Source organism: Lycorma delicatula, chromosome 4 (assembly GCF_047948215.1).
Source record: "Lycorma delicatula isolate Av1 chromosome 4, ASM4794821v1, whole genome shotgun sequence".
Classification (NCBI taxonomy): domain Eukaryota; kingdom Metazoa; phylum Arthropoda; class Insecta; order Hemiptera; family Fulgoridae; genus Lycorma; species Lycorma delicatula.
In genome coordinates this window covers 65,366,955-65,385,960 of record NC_134458.1, presented here as the reverse complement: position 1 = coordinate 65,385,960, position 19,006 = coordinate 65,366,955, and the positions used below count along the sequence as shown (strand labels likewise).

Genomic DNA, 19,006 nt, shown 5'->3' with positions numbered 1-19,006 from the left:
ATATTTTTATAAAATATATATTTTTTTGACTTCAGCGTCCATTTGAATCAACTTTTTTGGTTCGTTCTGTTACTGCTGAAAGGACAAGCTTTGTAGGACTTTGAGAAACAAAGATTTCAACAATTTTTCTGAACAGTTACAAAAAAGTCATATCGTCCTTGACAAGAAAGGTATATCGTATCCGGCTCTGGAGTATACCGACCATCAGAGTAGGGCATGAATAAATTAGAATGTCAACAGGATAACTTTGGTCTCGATATGACACAAAATTTCTATACCGTACTGTTTACAAAGTTTAAGTTTAACAAACTGTGTACGCTAATCGTACAAAGTTTGTTACGTTTAGTAAAATCAATTTTATCGTGTCGCAGTTTCTGCGAAGATCTACGTAAATGTTTTACATTTGAGAAAAATTGTTACTATTTTTCAAAACGTTGAATTTTGTTTAACGTAGATCTCTTGAACCCGATTACTGATTTGTTTAAGATCTGATCGCCGACATACGGTCACCTACGTTTACAGTTAGCAGAATTCTTTTTGTTGTAAATTTTTTGAATGAAGGTGTTTCTAATTTTTAAAGGTGGTGGTTAATTTGTAAAAAGAATAACTTAAAGAAAAGAAAAGTAAATTGAGGTTTCGTATAAGAGTTACATGATCATAACAATAACCGATTAAATAGATGCTTAAGACAGCTTCGTCATTAGTTATACATATTTTTAGTCACCTTTATCACCAGTAAATGATATGTGCGGCAGCAAACTTTTCTTACTACTCCATCATAATATTTCGTTTGAAAATAAGCGGCCGTTATGAAAAATTCCCAAGTAAAGCAAAGTATCGATTGAAAAAATTCCCATTTAAGAAACTGAGAAAGAATAATTGGAGGAGTGATACAGAAATTAAGTCATACCCGTGGCAAAGGAGGCTTTTAATAAAATAAGAAACTGCTTTGTCACAAAATAGACTTGGATCTGAAAAAAGGCTGGTTAAAGTGTTACGTATGAAGCGTGCTTTTATACGAATGCGAAGCGTGGACTCGGGGTAAGAGAGAGAAGGATAAAATCCAAGCTATGGAAATGTAGTCGTGGAGGAGAATGGAAAATATTAAGCGGGTAGAGTTAGTAACAAGTACTTATTGAAAAGGGTAAAGGAAGAAAGAACACTGTTGGAAACAATTAAAAGTAGGAAGGGCAACTGGACCGGTCATATATTAAAAGGAGATGTAGATTCATCTCCGCGATCGAGGGAACTGTGAACAGGGAAAGGAGAAGAGGAAGAAGAAGACTGAAGATGACAGATAATATCGAGATCGGAAGTTACAAAGATACCAAAAAGTTGACTTGAGAAAAAAGAACTGGAGGCGTCAGTGGTGTCAGGGACATACCGATGGGCAGAATACCTCATCATGATGATATTTCTGCAAGGGTTTTATTATCTCTGTAAAATATTGCGGAACGTACGTTTTCACGTTCGATCAGTGGAGAACAGGCAGACTGGAAATACGGGAAAATTCCCGCCGAGCTATTACAGTAATCTAAAATGGGCTAATAGAAATCGTTAGGCTAAAATACACAGAACGAGAATACCTTAATATAGATATTAATAGCGGCTTACTATAAATACTTCGATAGCCTGTAATACCGCGAAATGATTTTCCGAACATCCGATGAAGTATCGGTTTTTTGAAAAGTTAACCACAAAAACTCTGTTCGATAGCACCTATGAACTCAGAAATTTCTTATAAAAAAAAGGTTTGTCCTTCAAACGAGGTTTTTAATTCCTGTGACCTTCGGCAGAGGCGGCGATTCTTGGACAGATTCTATTCGCGGATTACGTCCGGACTCCGTACTCCGTATTTATTTTTATGCGTTTTATACACCGATACAGAGATTATAAAATTTGATGCGTCACGATTATTTGCTTACGTGTAATGCCAGCTCCGAAATAGCATTAATTATCTTAACTATCATTTATTCTTCGGTTGCTGGAATCGACAAATTAATTAAACAGAGTCGTTTATCATCGTGTTGAAATATGCGCGTAGTTATTTTTAATATGTACACAAATAAATATAACAGGCCTTTATGTAATAACTTGGAATAAACGTGAAAGTATATATATATTATTTTCTTGTTATTAACAGATGATATAAGGTCACTGCCTACATCGATACACCTGACACTTATATTTATAGTAAAGTAATGTATTAAACGCTGTAGTTAATTAGGGGTTGTGACATATTCGACAGAACGTGAATACTTTTCAAGACGACGATTTTAATACGTTAAAGCGGAGATGATATGTGAGGTAACAAATTGTTTCGTTCAAAACTGGATAAATTAATTTTTCGCTTTACACTATCTGTTTGCATCTTTATTTATGAAGCTCATTAGTTTTCAAGGGTATAAGCGGCTACGGCCTGAGTTCTTTTTGCATCGGCCGAAGTAATGACGTTTCTTACGAAGTAATGACGTCCTGTCCCTGTCGCGAACTAAGTGAAGATTTCACTTATAAGACCGAATACCTTTACGTTTCTGTGCCGATGAGAGACCGTATATTCGGCTCGGTGAGAAAGACAATGGATAACCGCTTCGCTTCTCGAGTAAAGGAATCTATTACCGAACGGTTAGTGTGTTGCGGTCAAGCCTTGTAAGGAGACACGATCATCTAGTAAATTTCATCGGGGATTTGAATCCACTGTAGGGATAATGCGGTTGACTCGTCGCACCGATTAGACGATAAGATTACTGAAACAACTTCGAAGACAAAGTAACTTCCGGTTTAGAATAAACATAGTATAGAGCTAATAGGATACGAATCGTAATAAAAATTGTACTGGAAATCAGATTCGTAATTTTAAAATTTTATCATCGATGAGATTGGTCTTTATAAAATGTTAAATACTCGGTTTACTGCATTTTAACTCGGTTTATAGTTTTATTAAACAATATCTTCTAATTTTAGAAACAGTTTTTTCATTATTCAGTTATGGATTCGATCAGCAATTTTCTAGCGCTTACGTCTGCTAAATATTTGTCAGTTTTTTCTTACGTTTTGTTAGATAATAGGCGACCTGACACGAGTCGTTTTCAAAAACGGTATAGCCGTTCTCGAGGTAATATTAGAGAAGGGTTTCCCGCTTTCATCGCCTTTTTAATCGAGCTTAATATACTGTGACACGTCGATAAGCTGAGCCCACCGAAATTCATAATGTAATTTCTCTACGCGCGACACCTTCACACCATTTACCGTAGGAACTACCGTAATAAAAATACAATAATTAGTACCTCTTGTACCTTATGCGGTTCACACGTGTCAGACCGATAACAGAGACTGGACGGAGAAAAACGAACAATTACTTAACCCCTTTCTTTTGAGAGACGGTGCGTTAAACGCACCACCTTTTCTCTGTGTTTGTTTAGATGCGTTAATGAAATATAGGAAGGCTGCTTTTAGATCCTACTACGGTCGAGTGGAATCGGTAGGCGTCGTCTATTAAACTTTGGAAATCCGACCGGACCGGACTAAGAACATCTAAAATAAAGAAAATCAATTTCTCTCTAAATTATTATTCTCACCGTTTAGGATATTTTCTCTGACGTTAGTTTAGTGTTCCAGAACGGATATCCGGATCGAATGAATTATATCAAACGAAATTTAACGTTTTTAATGACATTACAGGAATAATCTGTTTTTAGGTGAAAATTAAGTTTTCACGTAATTTTACAATTATCATTTCAAAATTATAGACGATAGCGGTAGTACAACAATAAATAGCGGTAAACATGGAGAATTCCTGGTGTCATCGGCAAGGAGAATTGTTGCTTCCCCTCGGGAACACTAGATACCTTTTCCAAAATCTCTCTCGTTTCTGCCCAAATTATTCTCTCGAAACGCCTTTTAATTATCTTATCCTAACGTGTTTGTCAGTATTGGATAATCGTGAGGGATATTTCTGTCGTATGTTGCCGTGCTGAGCGATACGAAAAGCTCCCCGTCACAAAGTGCGACGTTGCTGTGATAACAGAGCCGTCAACATGTATCACGCCCCTAGCGTAGATCGGTATCGAATCAGAAACCGGGACTGTATTCTATATTTGAACCTTTCTGTCGATCGCAAACCGACACTTGAAACATAGCCTAATGTGCTAATAAGCGCTTATCGGTTCCCGACATCTCTTAAACTGATGAATGTGGCACCTGCTACCGTATCTTTTTTGTTCCGCCACATACATTTTTAGTCTCGTATCGCAGTGGCTTGCGGAACGTTTAACAATCGATAGTCCGACTGCTGCGTAAAGTAACTTTACCTACCGGTAAAGCTCGGTCAGCGTTGCCAGATTTTCAAAAAAGCCTATCGGGATTTTACAACAAAAAAATTATTTTTAGTATACTCGGGCTATTTAATTAAATTCTTTATAACTTTCCATAACATGTTTTTTATTACAAAAAATAACAAAAACCATAAAAAAATACCACATAAATCTTTTTAATATTAATTTCCTGCTGCATTTTTCAAAATAATTTTTGCTTGTTCATTTTCAGTTATAAAAAATTCGCTAAATTTCTTGCATGACATCTTAAAATTTTCTTTTACCATTCAGCCTCCGATTTATTCAGCAACAAACGATTCCAATCTTTCCTCCAAGCCATTGTCAGGTTTGGAAAATCGAAAAAATGTAGGTTGTTATTTTATATAAATTAATTGCATTTTTATTACTTAAAAAAATTTTTAGCCGTTTTTCTTTAGCTGATAAATGATTCTTTTCCATCTCTATAAATAAATCTAGTTTTTGCATTTACTCGAATAACATGTCTTCGTCTATACAAATATTGAATTGATTTACGATTTTTTCTATGTTTTTATAATTTTCTTTGTTTGAATTTGTTAAATTGGTAGTTATAGACTGCATATCGGAACGCGAGATTATAGTTACTAAATCGGGACATTCCCGCCGAAATCAGCGGCAACCCTTTTAACGAATTAATTTCATTTTAATGGCGCTAAAATGAGTAACAGAAAATATTGAAAACCTTTGGGTAATCGGTCCATAACAGCCTGTCTGCTACAGCCACCTGTAGGCCGATATGATATTTTTTACACCTTATTGCTATTAAACAATAGGAAACATCTACCTTAATAATCAGTTGAAATCTTTATAACATTATCTTTATGCTGAAAGTGACAGCTACTGTAGTTTCGTTTGGTATTTATAAATTTTGAATATTTTCTATGTAAAAACCAAATTTTACAGACTGTCATTTCATTATTTCTAAAGCGATAAAAAAAATAATGCTATTTTCAGGTTAGAACATGATTAGTAGGTAGGTGAATTAATTCACTGATAACAAAAAAGAACTGTTCTGGTATTTTCCTGGACGGATAGAGGGAAAAGGTGGCAAAACCTCAATCGGTGTAGTAAAAAATTAATGAACAAAAAGGAGAAATATTTGCTGTCTGTTATTTGAAAATAATAATTATTATTATACAAAACAGTAAGATTAAACTACGTGAAAATAATGAATAATTAAAATGTGTTTATAATAAAAACAACAGTATCGAACACATTAATCATTAAATATTTGAGAGTGTATTTAATTACGTGTTAAATGAGTATACAGAAAGTTCAGGTTTATCTAATTAGTATAATTTAAAACCTCATCGACAGATTAATATTATTTCTGTAAAAGGAAATTAAATGTAATTAAATGTTAAATTAATTTTTGAAAGATATTTTAGATCGTCAGATAATTTTAATATAAATAGATTTTGAATAAGGTCATATTATTTTCAGAAAATGAGAAATAGAAACATATAATAAGGTTGTTTCTCGTAAGCATAAATATTATGCGATGTAATGCAAAGTCGTCTGGTTTGATTTTAGAGAATACTAATATTTCTCTTAATCGTAGAATACCAATTTTTTAGGAATAAATCAACAGGAACTTCGGTATGTTTGTAGGAAGAATAAATGTATGTATTCAATCATTTCTAGATTAACTTGGTACGAAACTAGAAACTGAACCCGATCATTCAATAAAACGTTTTTAAAAATACTTTTTTTAAATGTTTCCAACCGTCTTTGCGACTGTCCTCGGTGACTGGTTCTGCTGATCCTGTTGTACAAGTTGAATATCAAAGGTTAGTGGATTTATGGGATTTGTTTCTAAAGCGGTTAGCAAATATTAGTTCTATGTTGCTATGGAAGGTTTTGATTTTTAAAGGACTTTACACATTTGAAGATTAAAAAATATGTAAACATACAAAACCACATGCGGCAATGACGTAATATATAAATAAATGAATGAATGATGACGTAATAAAAGATGCGGTTCAGATTCAACACACTTTTAACCGCATTCTAAAAAAAAAATTGTAGTAGCAACATAAGCTGACATTGATGTGAAAACTTCAAAACTGATCGCTGAAGACGGTCACAAAGACGATTAAAGATATTTTAAAGTAAGTCTATTCATTAAAACTATTGCTTTATGCGTGATTCGGTTCAGTTCTTCTTTATGCCGATCTTTTAAAAATGATATAAATACATATTAATCAGTGTCTACTTCAGTTGTGAACAGTATAATTTTTTTTATGATGTTCATAACTAGCACGACTTTTATTATTCCTTAATTTACCATTGTTTTTTAATCCTATTACCAAAGGCGTCCATGTTATAAAAACTGTAAAATATTGAAAAGAAAAGGGGTTAATCATAAAACAATTACATCAGAAGAAAGGGATGTTACCTCTTATTCTTAATAGTTGTTAGTCAATATTGGGGTTACAGGATTTAAACGTGGAATTTTAATTTGAAAATATTAATTTTATACAAATATAAGAATGTTCTATCCTTCTGATAACCGTAAAAAAGATTTTTATGATTTATTCACAAAAATACAGCGTCAATTATAGGTTGTATTATGAATGCCTCATAAGACAGTTGAGTTTGATGGTGCACGGTTGTGATGAGGGCTGTTTTGTCTGTTGGTGGATGTAAACAAGGTCTGTGAGAGCTTCTGGAATACAAGATACTAATTTTAGATCCTGATGGAAATCGTATGTATTTATAACAACACTGATTTATTATTCAATGACTGCGCAGTTATTAGAATTTTTTTTACGCTAAGTACCAAGAGATGGCTAAACTGGCTTCTACTAGTCGAAGGGGGTCCATTTTTCCATAAGTTTTTAAAAAGTAAGAATATATAACTGTAATACTAAAAATATCATCGAATTTAACCCATTTTTCATTATCTTCGTTAAATATGTTTGTAAAGGTTTTCGGCGGGATGGAGAAAGCACAATCGTTTTCAGCAAAGTTTGGAAGCCCTTACATAACAGATGTGGTGAATATAACTACATCGAAAGTAGTACACAGGTACTCTGATGGGAGGATAAGGAACTGATGCGGTAGTTTACGTAAAAAAATTAAAAACATCTCTTAAAATTATTATGCGCTGTTTCAGAAAAATGTTCACACTCGCTTTAGATAGTGATAAGTAAGAAGCTTTTTGGGGTTTTAAAATCTTGTCACTTTACTGTGCGTGTCATTTTGTGTAGGCTATTGGTATTATATGCGTTCTTATTATTTGATAAAATTGTGTAAATATTTCTTTTCAAGTTACAAGGGAGAAAATTTGCGGTTAGGTTTATCTTATTTATCAGAAGCAGATGCTACTCGTTTTGTTGTTTGAACGGAGAGTGTTGGTAACACTTGCTTTCATTCTTTGGAGTTACCTGCAAATCATGAGGGGTTTGCGTCTTGTTCGTGTTGAAGTTGGATCGTAGTAGATTTGATTTTAAGAATGGTTCTGTTTGACATTCGATTTAGAAAAGTAAATTTAGTCGACTAAAAAGTCAGGATTAGGAGACATTTAGCGCTTTCTTTTGATGTTTGATTTTATTGCTATTTCTATAGTTTACTCTTAACTTTTTAGGTTATTGTGCTTTGTTGTAGTGACTTCAGAATTTTAGAAAATTCTTTGTATAATGAATAAAGCAACGGCAGCGCTTAGAAGGTAAATTTATGTTTCATTACGCATTATTTTTATTTGACAAGGATTTTTGTTATCTGTATGGTGGTATTTCTTGAAATAAAATTAAAGAAAGTTTAAATCTAAATAGAAATCAAATCGAAATTATTTATAGCATTTTTTTTACAGGAAACTATAATTTGTTTTGTTTTTATCAATATTGTATGTCTAGTAAATATGAAAGTCTTGCGAGGGTGTCGTCACGTTTGAGTTTGGCGTTTTCTTTTGTATGCCTTGAATTACTGGGGCAGGGTTATGCATTTTTGGATGCGCAGAGATTTCCGAATATAAAATCTTATGTCTGGTAAAAATAAAATTTACCTTAATTCGTAAAAAATACATTACATTTTTTAAAAATAATTCTTTGTAAAGTAATTTAGACAAATAACACTTGAGTTTTACAGAAAAATTTTAAAAACAAAGCCTTTGAACAGTTGAATTTATTCTGTTATTTATAATTACATAAATAATTTTTCATAAAATGATGTAAGATGAATAAATAGTATACACTTAGTATTTCCTAAAGCCATTATTGACTAGACTTCTAGATCGGTATGTTAAAATGATATGAGCTTTGTGTAAAAATTCAAATATTTTTTTTGTAATAAATATATAATTTGTCAGTTGTATTCTTTTTTTTTGATCGGTGAGCTGCATACATCATGTGAGATTTGCTTCTTATATCTCAAACATGTTTTTCATGTTATCTCAGACAAGTTTTTCAGTTCTGCAGTTTGACAGTTTGTCAAATCCCCTCACAGCCACCACATTACCTTTATCCACCTTTATTATAGCCAATTTTTTTGACATGGTGTTAGGTATCACAACTTATTTGGATTGATTTATAAATGCAATGGGTGAATCTTATCCCAGTTCTGCTAGTAAAAAGTTGCAGATGTCGGACGAAGAATTAGTTAATCCGTTATTCAGTGAAGTGCTGCTGAGAGTAACGTATAATATGTGCTACTTTATGGAGTACATGAAAAGGACTTAGGAACATTTTATTTTTGCAGTATTTAAATTAAAGTATATGAAGTAAAATAAAAATTTGTAGTAAAAAAAAATGTATTAAAATGTTTATTATAATAATAATATTAATTAGATTAGAGAACTATGTTTGCAAATTATTTTTCATAATTTTTATCAAATAAATTTTATTGTACAAATTATTTATTGTATGATTTTATGTTGGCAATTGATTACCCTTATCTAATAAATGGTTTAATAATATAAACAAGTTATGAAAGTATAAAATAATTAATGAAATAGAAAACTGGAAACATTTAACAAGGCCTTCATAGTGTCACTTAAAGTAAATGAGGGAGTTATGGATTATCTATAAAATCCATAAGCAACTTTGCCTGTAATGGCTTTACTGATAGATTTAATTGTAAAAGAATTCATAGTGTTCTGTATAGTTACCTGGTGGTGAGACATCGTATTAGAACAAGAAGAGCATTAGTTACATTCTAAAGGAATTTATAAAATTGTGATAAATTATCTCTGTATTTGTAACATCAAAATGGAATGGAATTTTTTGTTTATATTTAAAATACTGTTTTAAGGATATACATGTTCTACATATATTACTGTACTGAAATCTTATTGCTATTCTAAATGAAATAAAAATTATCTTGCTTGAGATTTTTTTGTGGCTAATATAAATCCATTTATATTAACTCTTTTTAATTGATAATTTAAACCTGAATAGTTCTTAGGAAGTACCATTAATATATCTACAAAAAATTAGTATGTAACATTTTTCATTGAAGAAAATGTTTATTTAATATGAACTCTATTTAAATAGCCAATTAGAGAAATAAAATTCCCCTTAAGGTTCCGTGTAACAGCAAAGTAGTAGACAGTAGAGTGTACATATGTCTTTTTAGGACTACGTAATAAAGGGTTAAATAGCTCTTCCACAACATTTTACCCTTCAGAGCATGAAATGAGTTTAACCCGATGCATTTCTGTAATTTTCTTTACATATTACACAGTATATAACTGCCAGAAAAGCTGTGCATGGGATCATATGGTATTTCATCTCTCTGATTCATCTTGTAATCAACTTATATAATTTTTTGTTGAATTATACTGCAAATTCTTCTGATTTATTCCTTAAATTTATCTGTTTGTTCTTTTTTGTTGTGGATAAGGCTTTTGCTTTCAGGTGAAACAAGTTAATATTTTTAGGTAATATCAACTGCTACGGCCATAAGTGAACTAAAATATGTGAACATATTTTAGTTCGCTTGTATTACCGGTAAAGGAAAATTATTAAAATAACTTTGGTGATTTATCAGAACTAATTTCAGTGATCTACATGTACTTCAGTATTACTACTATTCCTACTGGCCTTAACAGACATTCCGTTTATCATTAGTCATCCCAGTTATTGTTTCAGGTGTTAAAGAACAATCATGTTATAAGGAATCCAGGAATTTATGATTTAATTTTTTTATATCGTTATGATTAAATTGCACCAAATGGTGCGTTTCTTGAATGGTCTTTTACCATACTATGTATTTAGCCTTTCCTGACTATTTTGCAGAAGTACTCTCTGGTTTATTTGAGATAGTACTTCTTGCTTATAATTTCTGAAAAAATGTTTGCCAAGGTTTTAACGCATCACATGAAAGGCAAAACTTCTAACCATACAAGTTATTATTATTTTAACCTTTTTTTCCATGCTACTTTTCTCCCGAGCTACTATTCTGTTGTCAAGGCTGTGTAATAATGACAGAATCTGGGCTGGAAATCCTAGATGTAAGAAGTTGTAGGTTTACTTGCTAATGAAAGAGAGTTGCAGCCACCGTCAGAACTTGATTTAACAACACTACACAAGCTATCAAAGACTTCTGAATATCATATGGTATATCATTCTATAATGATGACTAAAGTACTGAAAACTTGTTTCTCAGTCAGTAAACCGTACAACCAATTTTTATATAAATTTTTTCATTCAAGTATCTTCCCAGAAAAACTTGTTAATATTCATTAATTTTATCTACCTTGAAAACAAATCCGGTAAAAAAAAAAACAATTCTAATAAATTTAGGCAAGTAATAAGTTTTGTCGATTTAAAAATGAAACATTTGGAATAATAAAAAATCCATGATTTAGTGTTTGGTGGCTTCATCAGTTTATGATTTCAGTAACTGAGGCTTTTGATACTTTATAGTCTGCTCCATTTGTGTGCACATGCATACGTATGTATGTGTAATATACTCACAAAAAGTGAAAGTTGCTTTTATTGTTGTACAGGTATCAATATTTATATATTTTTTCAAACATTTACCACTGTATCAAATAAAATAATTTAAATAATTATAATTTTTTCAAACATTATAATTACCACTGTACCAAATAAAATAATTTTTACATTTATAATATTATAACCACCAGATACAGTCAGAACTGCTTTCGGAGTGTCACTCCATCTTCAGCTGTCAAAAATATAAATTATACATTAATTAAAATAAATTTCATCAGTATTTATATTATGTCAATAAATTAAAACCTCTATTATCTACCGTGGCATGATAATGAGTGGTATTTTATATTAAATCATTTAGTTATATCAGGTATACCAATATAAACAGTGTACTATCATATTCGATTTGCTTATTTAAAAATCTAAATTTATTTTTATATTTACTAATATAATATTTTCCCAGCACATCAATATTATTTCTAAATTATAAATATCTGTAATCGTATGTTTATTCTGTAAAAGATACAGTCGGTCACCATTTTATTGAAGATAATTTTTATTAATATATATAGGAAAAACCAAAAACCACCAGACTTCAATAAAAAGGTTTTTGGAGTACTTCAATAATTATAAAAAAAGGAAATAAATTTTTAAATGTATGTATATACATTACATGTATACATTATATATTAATTTTTAAATATATATATATATATATACAGTCACCATGTCCATTTTTAGTGAAAATGAGGTTTTTACACTATCTGCCTGCACCTACTGTGTCTGTTCTTTTTAGAGGCATATGACACTATATCTTATGTGTTTACATTATTGAAATAGAACTTTTTATCAGAACACCATGTGCCTTCTTCCTGAGAGGCATACAACACCATTTGGACATAGAGTTTTATGCCTCTCAAAATTTATTTATACTTGTAGCACTATCTCCATATAATGTCTGCTTCAATCAAACTTTAGTTGATTGTGCTGTAACCACTGGATATGATGTACTGTTTCTGTCAGCCATTTGAAAAGAACTACTTTAGTTTAATTTAAATTTGTGCTATAATTATGAGTTATTAGAGAATATTTTATTCATTGTGGTAGTATTATTCCAAATATTTATTATCTAGAAAATATGAATTTTCCAAAATCTCGGGGAGAAAAATTATGATTTTATTAATTACTTCTGGAAACAAAGTTGAAAGTGAATAAGTGAAATCTGTTATTTTCTGATTATGACAACCAAAAGACCACCATGCCACTTTGCAGTCACATTACAACTGATAGTATTTTTAAAATTAAACTGATATTAATTTTTAATTGGACATTGTCAACTGCAAAAGATTTTTACCTAAATAACCAGTATTAATAAGAGTAAATGAACATGCAATGCCTGTAATTTTGCAGTAGCGTATATTCATCATTATCTCTTAATATGAAACATATTGTAGATGCAGCCATGTATCGTAAACAATTAGCTGAATAATATATACTTTTTGCATATTGTAGCCCACATGTGTAAAGCTTTAAAATATTATTGATGTATTTATATTTGTTTATGATAATGTAATGTATACAAATTCTCAAAATTAGGCCTATCTTCTTTTCTTTTTTTAAAAAAATAATATAGCAACTTTTCACCTTGTATCGCAGAACTTTCAGTCTTTAACATTTGTTTGTTTCTGACAATCACCAATATAACAAAATTTCCTTTTAACAATGGTTGTGTAATTTTGATGTTATGCTCCTTTTAATAAAACAAAAATTGTTACAAATGAATTTTTCCTAATAAAACACTTCTAACATGTAGCAGTAATATGCAAAAATTACTATATTCTTGAATGTTAAGAATATACTTTAACCAATTTAAAACTGTTAACTTGCCTGTTAGGGGAAACAAACTTTTTTTATAAGGGAGTGCTTACTACAGTATTTTCCTGAGACCCAAAGGGCCTAGGAATTGTACAAATTTTAGAATCAGAAATTAACCTATCCGTTTACCTTTAAAATGGGTATAAAATTCACCTGGAATGCCTATTTATTTTATTTTAAAAATAATTTTTTAATCTTATATAGCAGTCAGATTTAAAAACTGAATGATCATTTTGCTTTACCGAGTCATTTTTCTATTAAGTTTTATTTCTTCCACAGGAACTAAGTCAATATCTGTTGATTGTTATCAGACTGTATTACAAAAAGGAATAAATTTGACGAGAAATACTTACAAGTAAATGTGATGAATTTGAAATTAATAATGGGTCGAGTCAAATAATAGAAGTTTCAGATGTAGCTGAGGCTAGTTGCATCTACACTGGTAATGAGCAATAAAATTTAGAAATATTAAAAAATGATTTGTTTTTAAGCAGTGATGATGTTTATGATGATACTGATACCGATGAAGATTATGTATCTTCTGCTAGTGAAATTTCGCTGAGCGATTCAGATAATGAGGTAATGCATAACCTGATCTCTGTACCTGTGGACACATTGAATGTTGTAGATGATAGCATCGATAGTAATAATAAATCTAAAAGGAGGGTAAAAATCAAAACTCTTATCAAACAACAAGGGAGTAAAAGAGTTAGAGACTGTGATCAATGGCTGTACACTAAACCCAAACAAAGTTATACAGGAGGAAAAGAGTACATCAGCAAGAAAGGAAAACCAGTCGCCAGGAGTATCAAACCTGCTTGCACATGCAGGATGCAATGCAATCTAGAAATAACTCAAAATGATCGGGAACAGGTTTTTAATTCATACTGGGATGGGGAAAAATCTATTGACTTGAGAAGGCAGTTTGTTAGTTCATTCATAGAAAGCAGACCTACTGCTCATTCAAGGAAACTAGATGGTAGTAAGCCAAACGAAAATTCAATATTTTACCATTTTAAAATAAGCAGTACAAAAGTAAGGGTGTGAAAAGTAATGTTTTTGAATACTTTGGCAGTTTCAAACACTGTTGTAAATATTGTTAAAAACATCCTTCAAGGAGGGTTTGTCAAATCTGGTATGAGAGGTAAACATACCCCAAGTAATAAAATTCCAGAGGAGGTAGTTGAACATGTGGTCAATCACATTTTGTCTCTCACAGTATACAAGAGCCACTACACAAGAGAGAGGTCTGGTAAAAAAGTCAGACCAGAACTGACAGTTGCTAAAATGTATAAATTGTTCTTGGAATTCTGTTCTGAACAAAATGTACCATCCCAACTTTAGCATCCAAATGGACTTTCTAAACATAAGGTACTCACATGTGATCCTCAGAAGTGTCTTCCAACACTGCTACTAACTAACAAGATTAATTTCTATAAATGAAAACTTTGGGCTTGGAATTATACAGCGTGTGATTCTTATGATGGATCCTCCTACTGTATAATGTGGTATGAGACCAAAGAAGGAAGAGGGGGCAATAAGATTGCATTGTGTATTGTAAAATGGACTGACTGCCATTCCATGTTCATCAGTTGAAGATATAAACCGTATGGTCTGATGACTGTTATGGGCAGAATAAGAATCTAGCTGTAGCGATGTGTTTTTAAATTTTAAGTAAATAGCCCCAAATTAAAACCGCAAATCAAAACATTTTTATTCAAGGGGCATGCCCACATGGAGGCTGACACTGTGCATGGCGTTATTGAAAAATATAAGAAAAAACTTGAATGCGGGTGACAATTTCAACGCCATGGGATTGGCAGCAATTTATACGGATATGTTGCAGTTCATTTACAGTACCTAATATGGAACTTTCAGATTTTAAGGACTTCAAATCTCTTTACAATAAGGACACACCTCTTGTGTACAGAAAGATTGATGAAAATAAACAACCAGTATTATTTTCACGGTGTTCATTAGCAAGTTCGGAAGGAAGCCATTGGAATTTTGTATTTCAAAACATCGTTCGATGAAAGCAATTTCACAAAATTAAATTCCAGGAGAAAACAAAGATAAAAAAGTCTTGGATTGCCATTCACTTTAGAAAACATCCGTAATCGTACAAAACCCGTTTCTACTAAGTTTAATGATATTATCACTGTTACCTTTTCTGGCATCAGAACATCACATATTCTACAGAACCCTGAATCATGAAAAGACGAGTAGCAACTACCCTGCTGAAGATGAAGAAGAAGTCTTATAATTTTTATTTTTTTTTTTTTATTTTGTTCGCCGTTTCAATTTCTACGGTAGGTTATAATGATATAATATGACTGGTTATAGAATATTAAGCAGTAATTGGTTATTTTTTTATTGTTGTAACAGTATGTTTTTACTGAAAGGCCAAACAGTAGTTTTATTATTCTTATTTTTACATCGATGCTATCATGTAGGTCTGTTATCTCTTACCTTTTGTGTGACTAATATACTCGTACTTGTTTCATTTTATTTACCCTAAGCCAAATAAATATTTGCACATATGTTAGTATAATATAACGTTAAACTTATGTTAACTTATTTATTTTTAATATACTTTTGTCTAATGCACTTATGTTTCATTTTATATACTCTAAGTCAAATAAATTGATATTTTAAAATGTTAAAACTGCTGCATTTTTATTTTTCCTGGAAATAGCATCAAGAACCAAGAAAAATTAGAAACTTTTCCTTAGAGGCATAAAACAACACTGTAATATTTTATAATATATATATATATAGGAAAACTTATATATAATTTAAATTATTACATTTGATTTTAAGTTCAAATTTGTTAATATCTTTATTTTGTAAAACATACTTTATTGGTTTACCCAAGTATAATTCATAAAAATAATGGTTATAGTATTTCTAACATACCAGGTAAACCAATAAAGTATGTTAAAGTTTATGTATATATAATTAAACGTGATTTTTTTCTTTATAGACACAGTTTTCTTTTTATATTAATTAAAATTTTATTTATATATATACATATATAATTCTAATGTGGATTGAAGGTGGAATTCCACCAAAGCAGAAAATAGATAGTTCTTACCTTAGATTTATTCATTTAAGTAGAAATGTTTTTGGAGTTACATCCTATCATCATTTTTTTTATTTGTATTCTGTTGAAATAAAATGTGGTTTTATTAAAATCGAGTGACCAAACATTCTTTTAATAAAAGAAGAACAAATGGCGACAGTAGGAGACTGACGATGAAGGTACTTATGCCAACATGTTATCTTACTACTTTCTGTTTCGGTAGAATTATATAATCAATTTTGACCATCGTCTATAATGTTTATTTAGTTACAGTCGCTTCAGTTCATATGTACTCTCGTTATTGTGTCTTAATCTGTTTAATTTCAGTATATTTGTTGAACCTAATTTATTTACATTATCTTTTCAGATCTACACTTCTTTTCATAACTAAATTGAAGTTTGACTTAACCCGGGAACCGTATTAAGTAAATATACGGTCTACCTACGTAGAATTTGTCGTATACTTCTTTCTTCCCCACTACCCCTTAACCTCTTCGTTTCTGAATCTTGATGACCCACGCAATTTTCAGCATTCTTCCGTAACAACGCATTTCAAAAGCCAAAATTCTTTGCCGTTATGTTTTCTGTCGCACTTTCCTTGCTGCTACATTATTTAAAAATATTTAAAAAATGTATTTCTAATTCTTTTATCGATGTTCGGTGCACTAAGTAAGCTGAAGGTTGGCTGTCTTTGTTAATCGAACTATCGGTTAGCTTAGGTGGGACGGACGAGCGGGGTCTGTCATCTGGTTACTATCTAACCAGATGATATCATCCGATTTCTAATAATATGACACATTTGTAAATAAAATGCAAACACCACAGACTAGTACTCTAGACACAGCAGTAGGCGAGGGGGGAAACTTTCAGCTCACTTGTACTATGGCCCGTTTCCCGTTTCATTTCTAAGTTACTGATCAGGGATTTATGAAATACAGTTAGGTCGAATGAGATGGCTATGTAGCAGCGACTTGCAGGAACAAGGACCAACCGTCTTATTCTGTTTCGCATTCGACAACAATGCGAAGATTAGTGCATCATTACGTATAAAATTTCTTGTTTTTTTTTTTGGTTTTGCGTCGTATCGAAATTACAATCTCAATTAATAGTTATAATTTTATATTAATTGTTAAAGAGAAAATATTCAGCGGTCGAAACGTTAAGAAATTGTGCCGTTGTCCTCTATCAATCTCCTTATGAAGGTTGAGAAGCGGATGATACATCTTTAGGTATAATCTTGGAGAAAATATGCGATCACACCTCTGTTTCGATATTTTTGATGCGCTTCGCCTAATTTGTCCAGTATCTGCGTCGATGTTGGTCTTGCTTTCATCTATACTGTCTCATATCATTAATTTTTTTTTTTGAAAGTCGCATTTTGATGTTAAATGTAATTTTATGATTTATTTCAAACCGTTTCGACAGGATTAATTTTGTAAAGGCAAGACGATAACCTAAATAAATTAAACTTTTTCCTTTCCTGGCATCATAGGTCTAGAACTATGCTGCAAGAAGGAAAGTTTAGTAATCACTCAAAAATGGGGTGTAGGTTGTTTTTTTTTTCATTTCTCGACGTTTTCTGACCAAGAGGCCACAAAAAATATAAAAAAGGTTGGAGGTAACGTTCGTACTTACGTACATGTACATGTTTTGGCGTTTTTGAAGATTAATAAATAAATCTTGACTGGATGAACCGATTTTGTACAGATACTCGTGTATATGGAGCAGTTTGTTGGTAAACGTTTGCGGTCAGTATCTCGAGGAGGTGGTTTAGATAGTTTCTATAGGGTCAACATTTTGTAAACGTAACCCCACTTTACATTAAGCTCAGTACATGTGTATATGCTTATCTTAACATTTAAAAACAAAATTATTAATTTCATATTTTTTAACCAATTTTTTTTACGTTTCCTAAGCATATTAATTTAACTGTGCATCCTTTAAAATTTGTTTTTAACGTAATTCGATAAAATTTTTGAGGACTATCGAACGGTGCTATCCATTCTAAATGCTGAAGTAGTACTGCACAAATTTGTGAAGCAATTTATAGAATTGAAACGTTGTAATTCCCCTGGTTTTTCTAATACGCTAATGACTTTCTAATAATTAAGGAATATTTACTATTTTTGAGTCGTTCTCTTGATTTAAATTAGAATTGTTTAATCGTTTTTTTTACCGCGGCAACAGAAAATAACCCGTAAAATTTATCACAGTTTACGATGCTCCTTTTTTTTGGCTTTTTTACTTATTGAAAACTCCTCGGCTGAATTTTCATTTTTATGCTCTTTTTTTACGTTTACAGTTCATTTTTTTAGGAAACTAAAATAATTATATAAATAATTTTTGAAATTCAGGTCTTCTGTATTAGGCTAATAACTTATTTATTATGCCGTAGATCTAAGTAAGTAAAATTGAAAACGATTTATTAATCGATGACGGTGAAAAGGACACCGATACGATCGCAGAAATATTCGACCACAACATAGTAACGTTTATATTTTATAGAATTTTGATTTTAATTTCTTTTACACTTCAGTGAATTACACGCGGACGTGTGCACTCAAATATTCCGCACCTTTTGCATTCAAACCTTAAATTAAATATTTCTGTGTGCGGTGATATATTTTCGTTTCGTATTTTGTAATTTAATCGAAATAATTGTTTATATTTAATTTTGAAATTCATCTAGAACGTTGCCAGACGTTTTCCCGAATAGACATTCTCCTCCTGATGATCTTTTTCCCGAGGCGAATTCCCGAATGTCCTTTTTCCGAATATACTGTTTACCGAATCCTTCA

At 31.3% G+C, this 19,006-nt stretch overlaps 1 protein-coding gene across 2 annotated transcripts in view; it reads left to right on the top strand.

The window, feature by feature from the left end:
- The first annotated feature begins 7,717 nt into the window (after positions 1 to 7,717).
- LOC142323487 (uncharacterized) overlaps positions 7,718 to 19,006 on the top strand; it is a 51,184-nt gene continuing 39,895 nt past the window's right edge. The window contains exons 1-2 of one of the 2 annotated variants that reach the window (XM_075363205.1): positions 7,718 to 8,022; positions 13,406 to 13,705. In XM_075363205.1, the coding sequence (XP_075219320.1) occupies positions 13,701 to 13,705 (5 nt within the window). In that variant the 5' untranslated portion in view covers positions 7,718 to 8,022; positions 13,406 to 13,700. The remainder of the gene's footprint in view (positions 8,023 to 13,405; positions 13,706 to 19,006) is intronic. The other variant, XM_075363203.1, reaches the window with a different exon arrangement.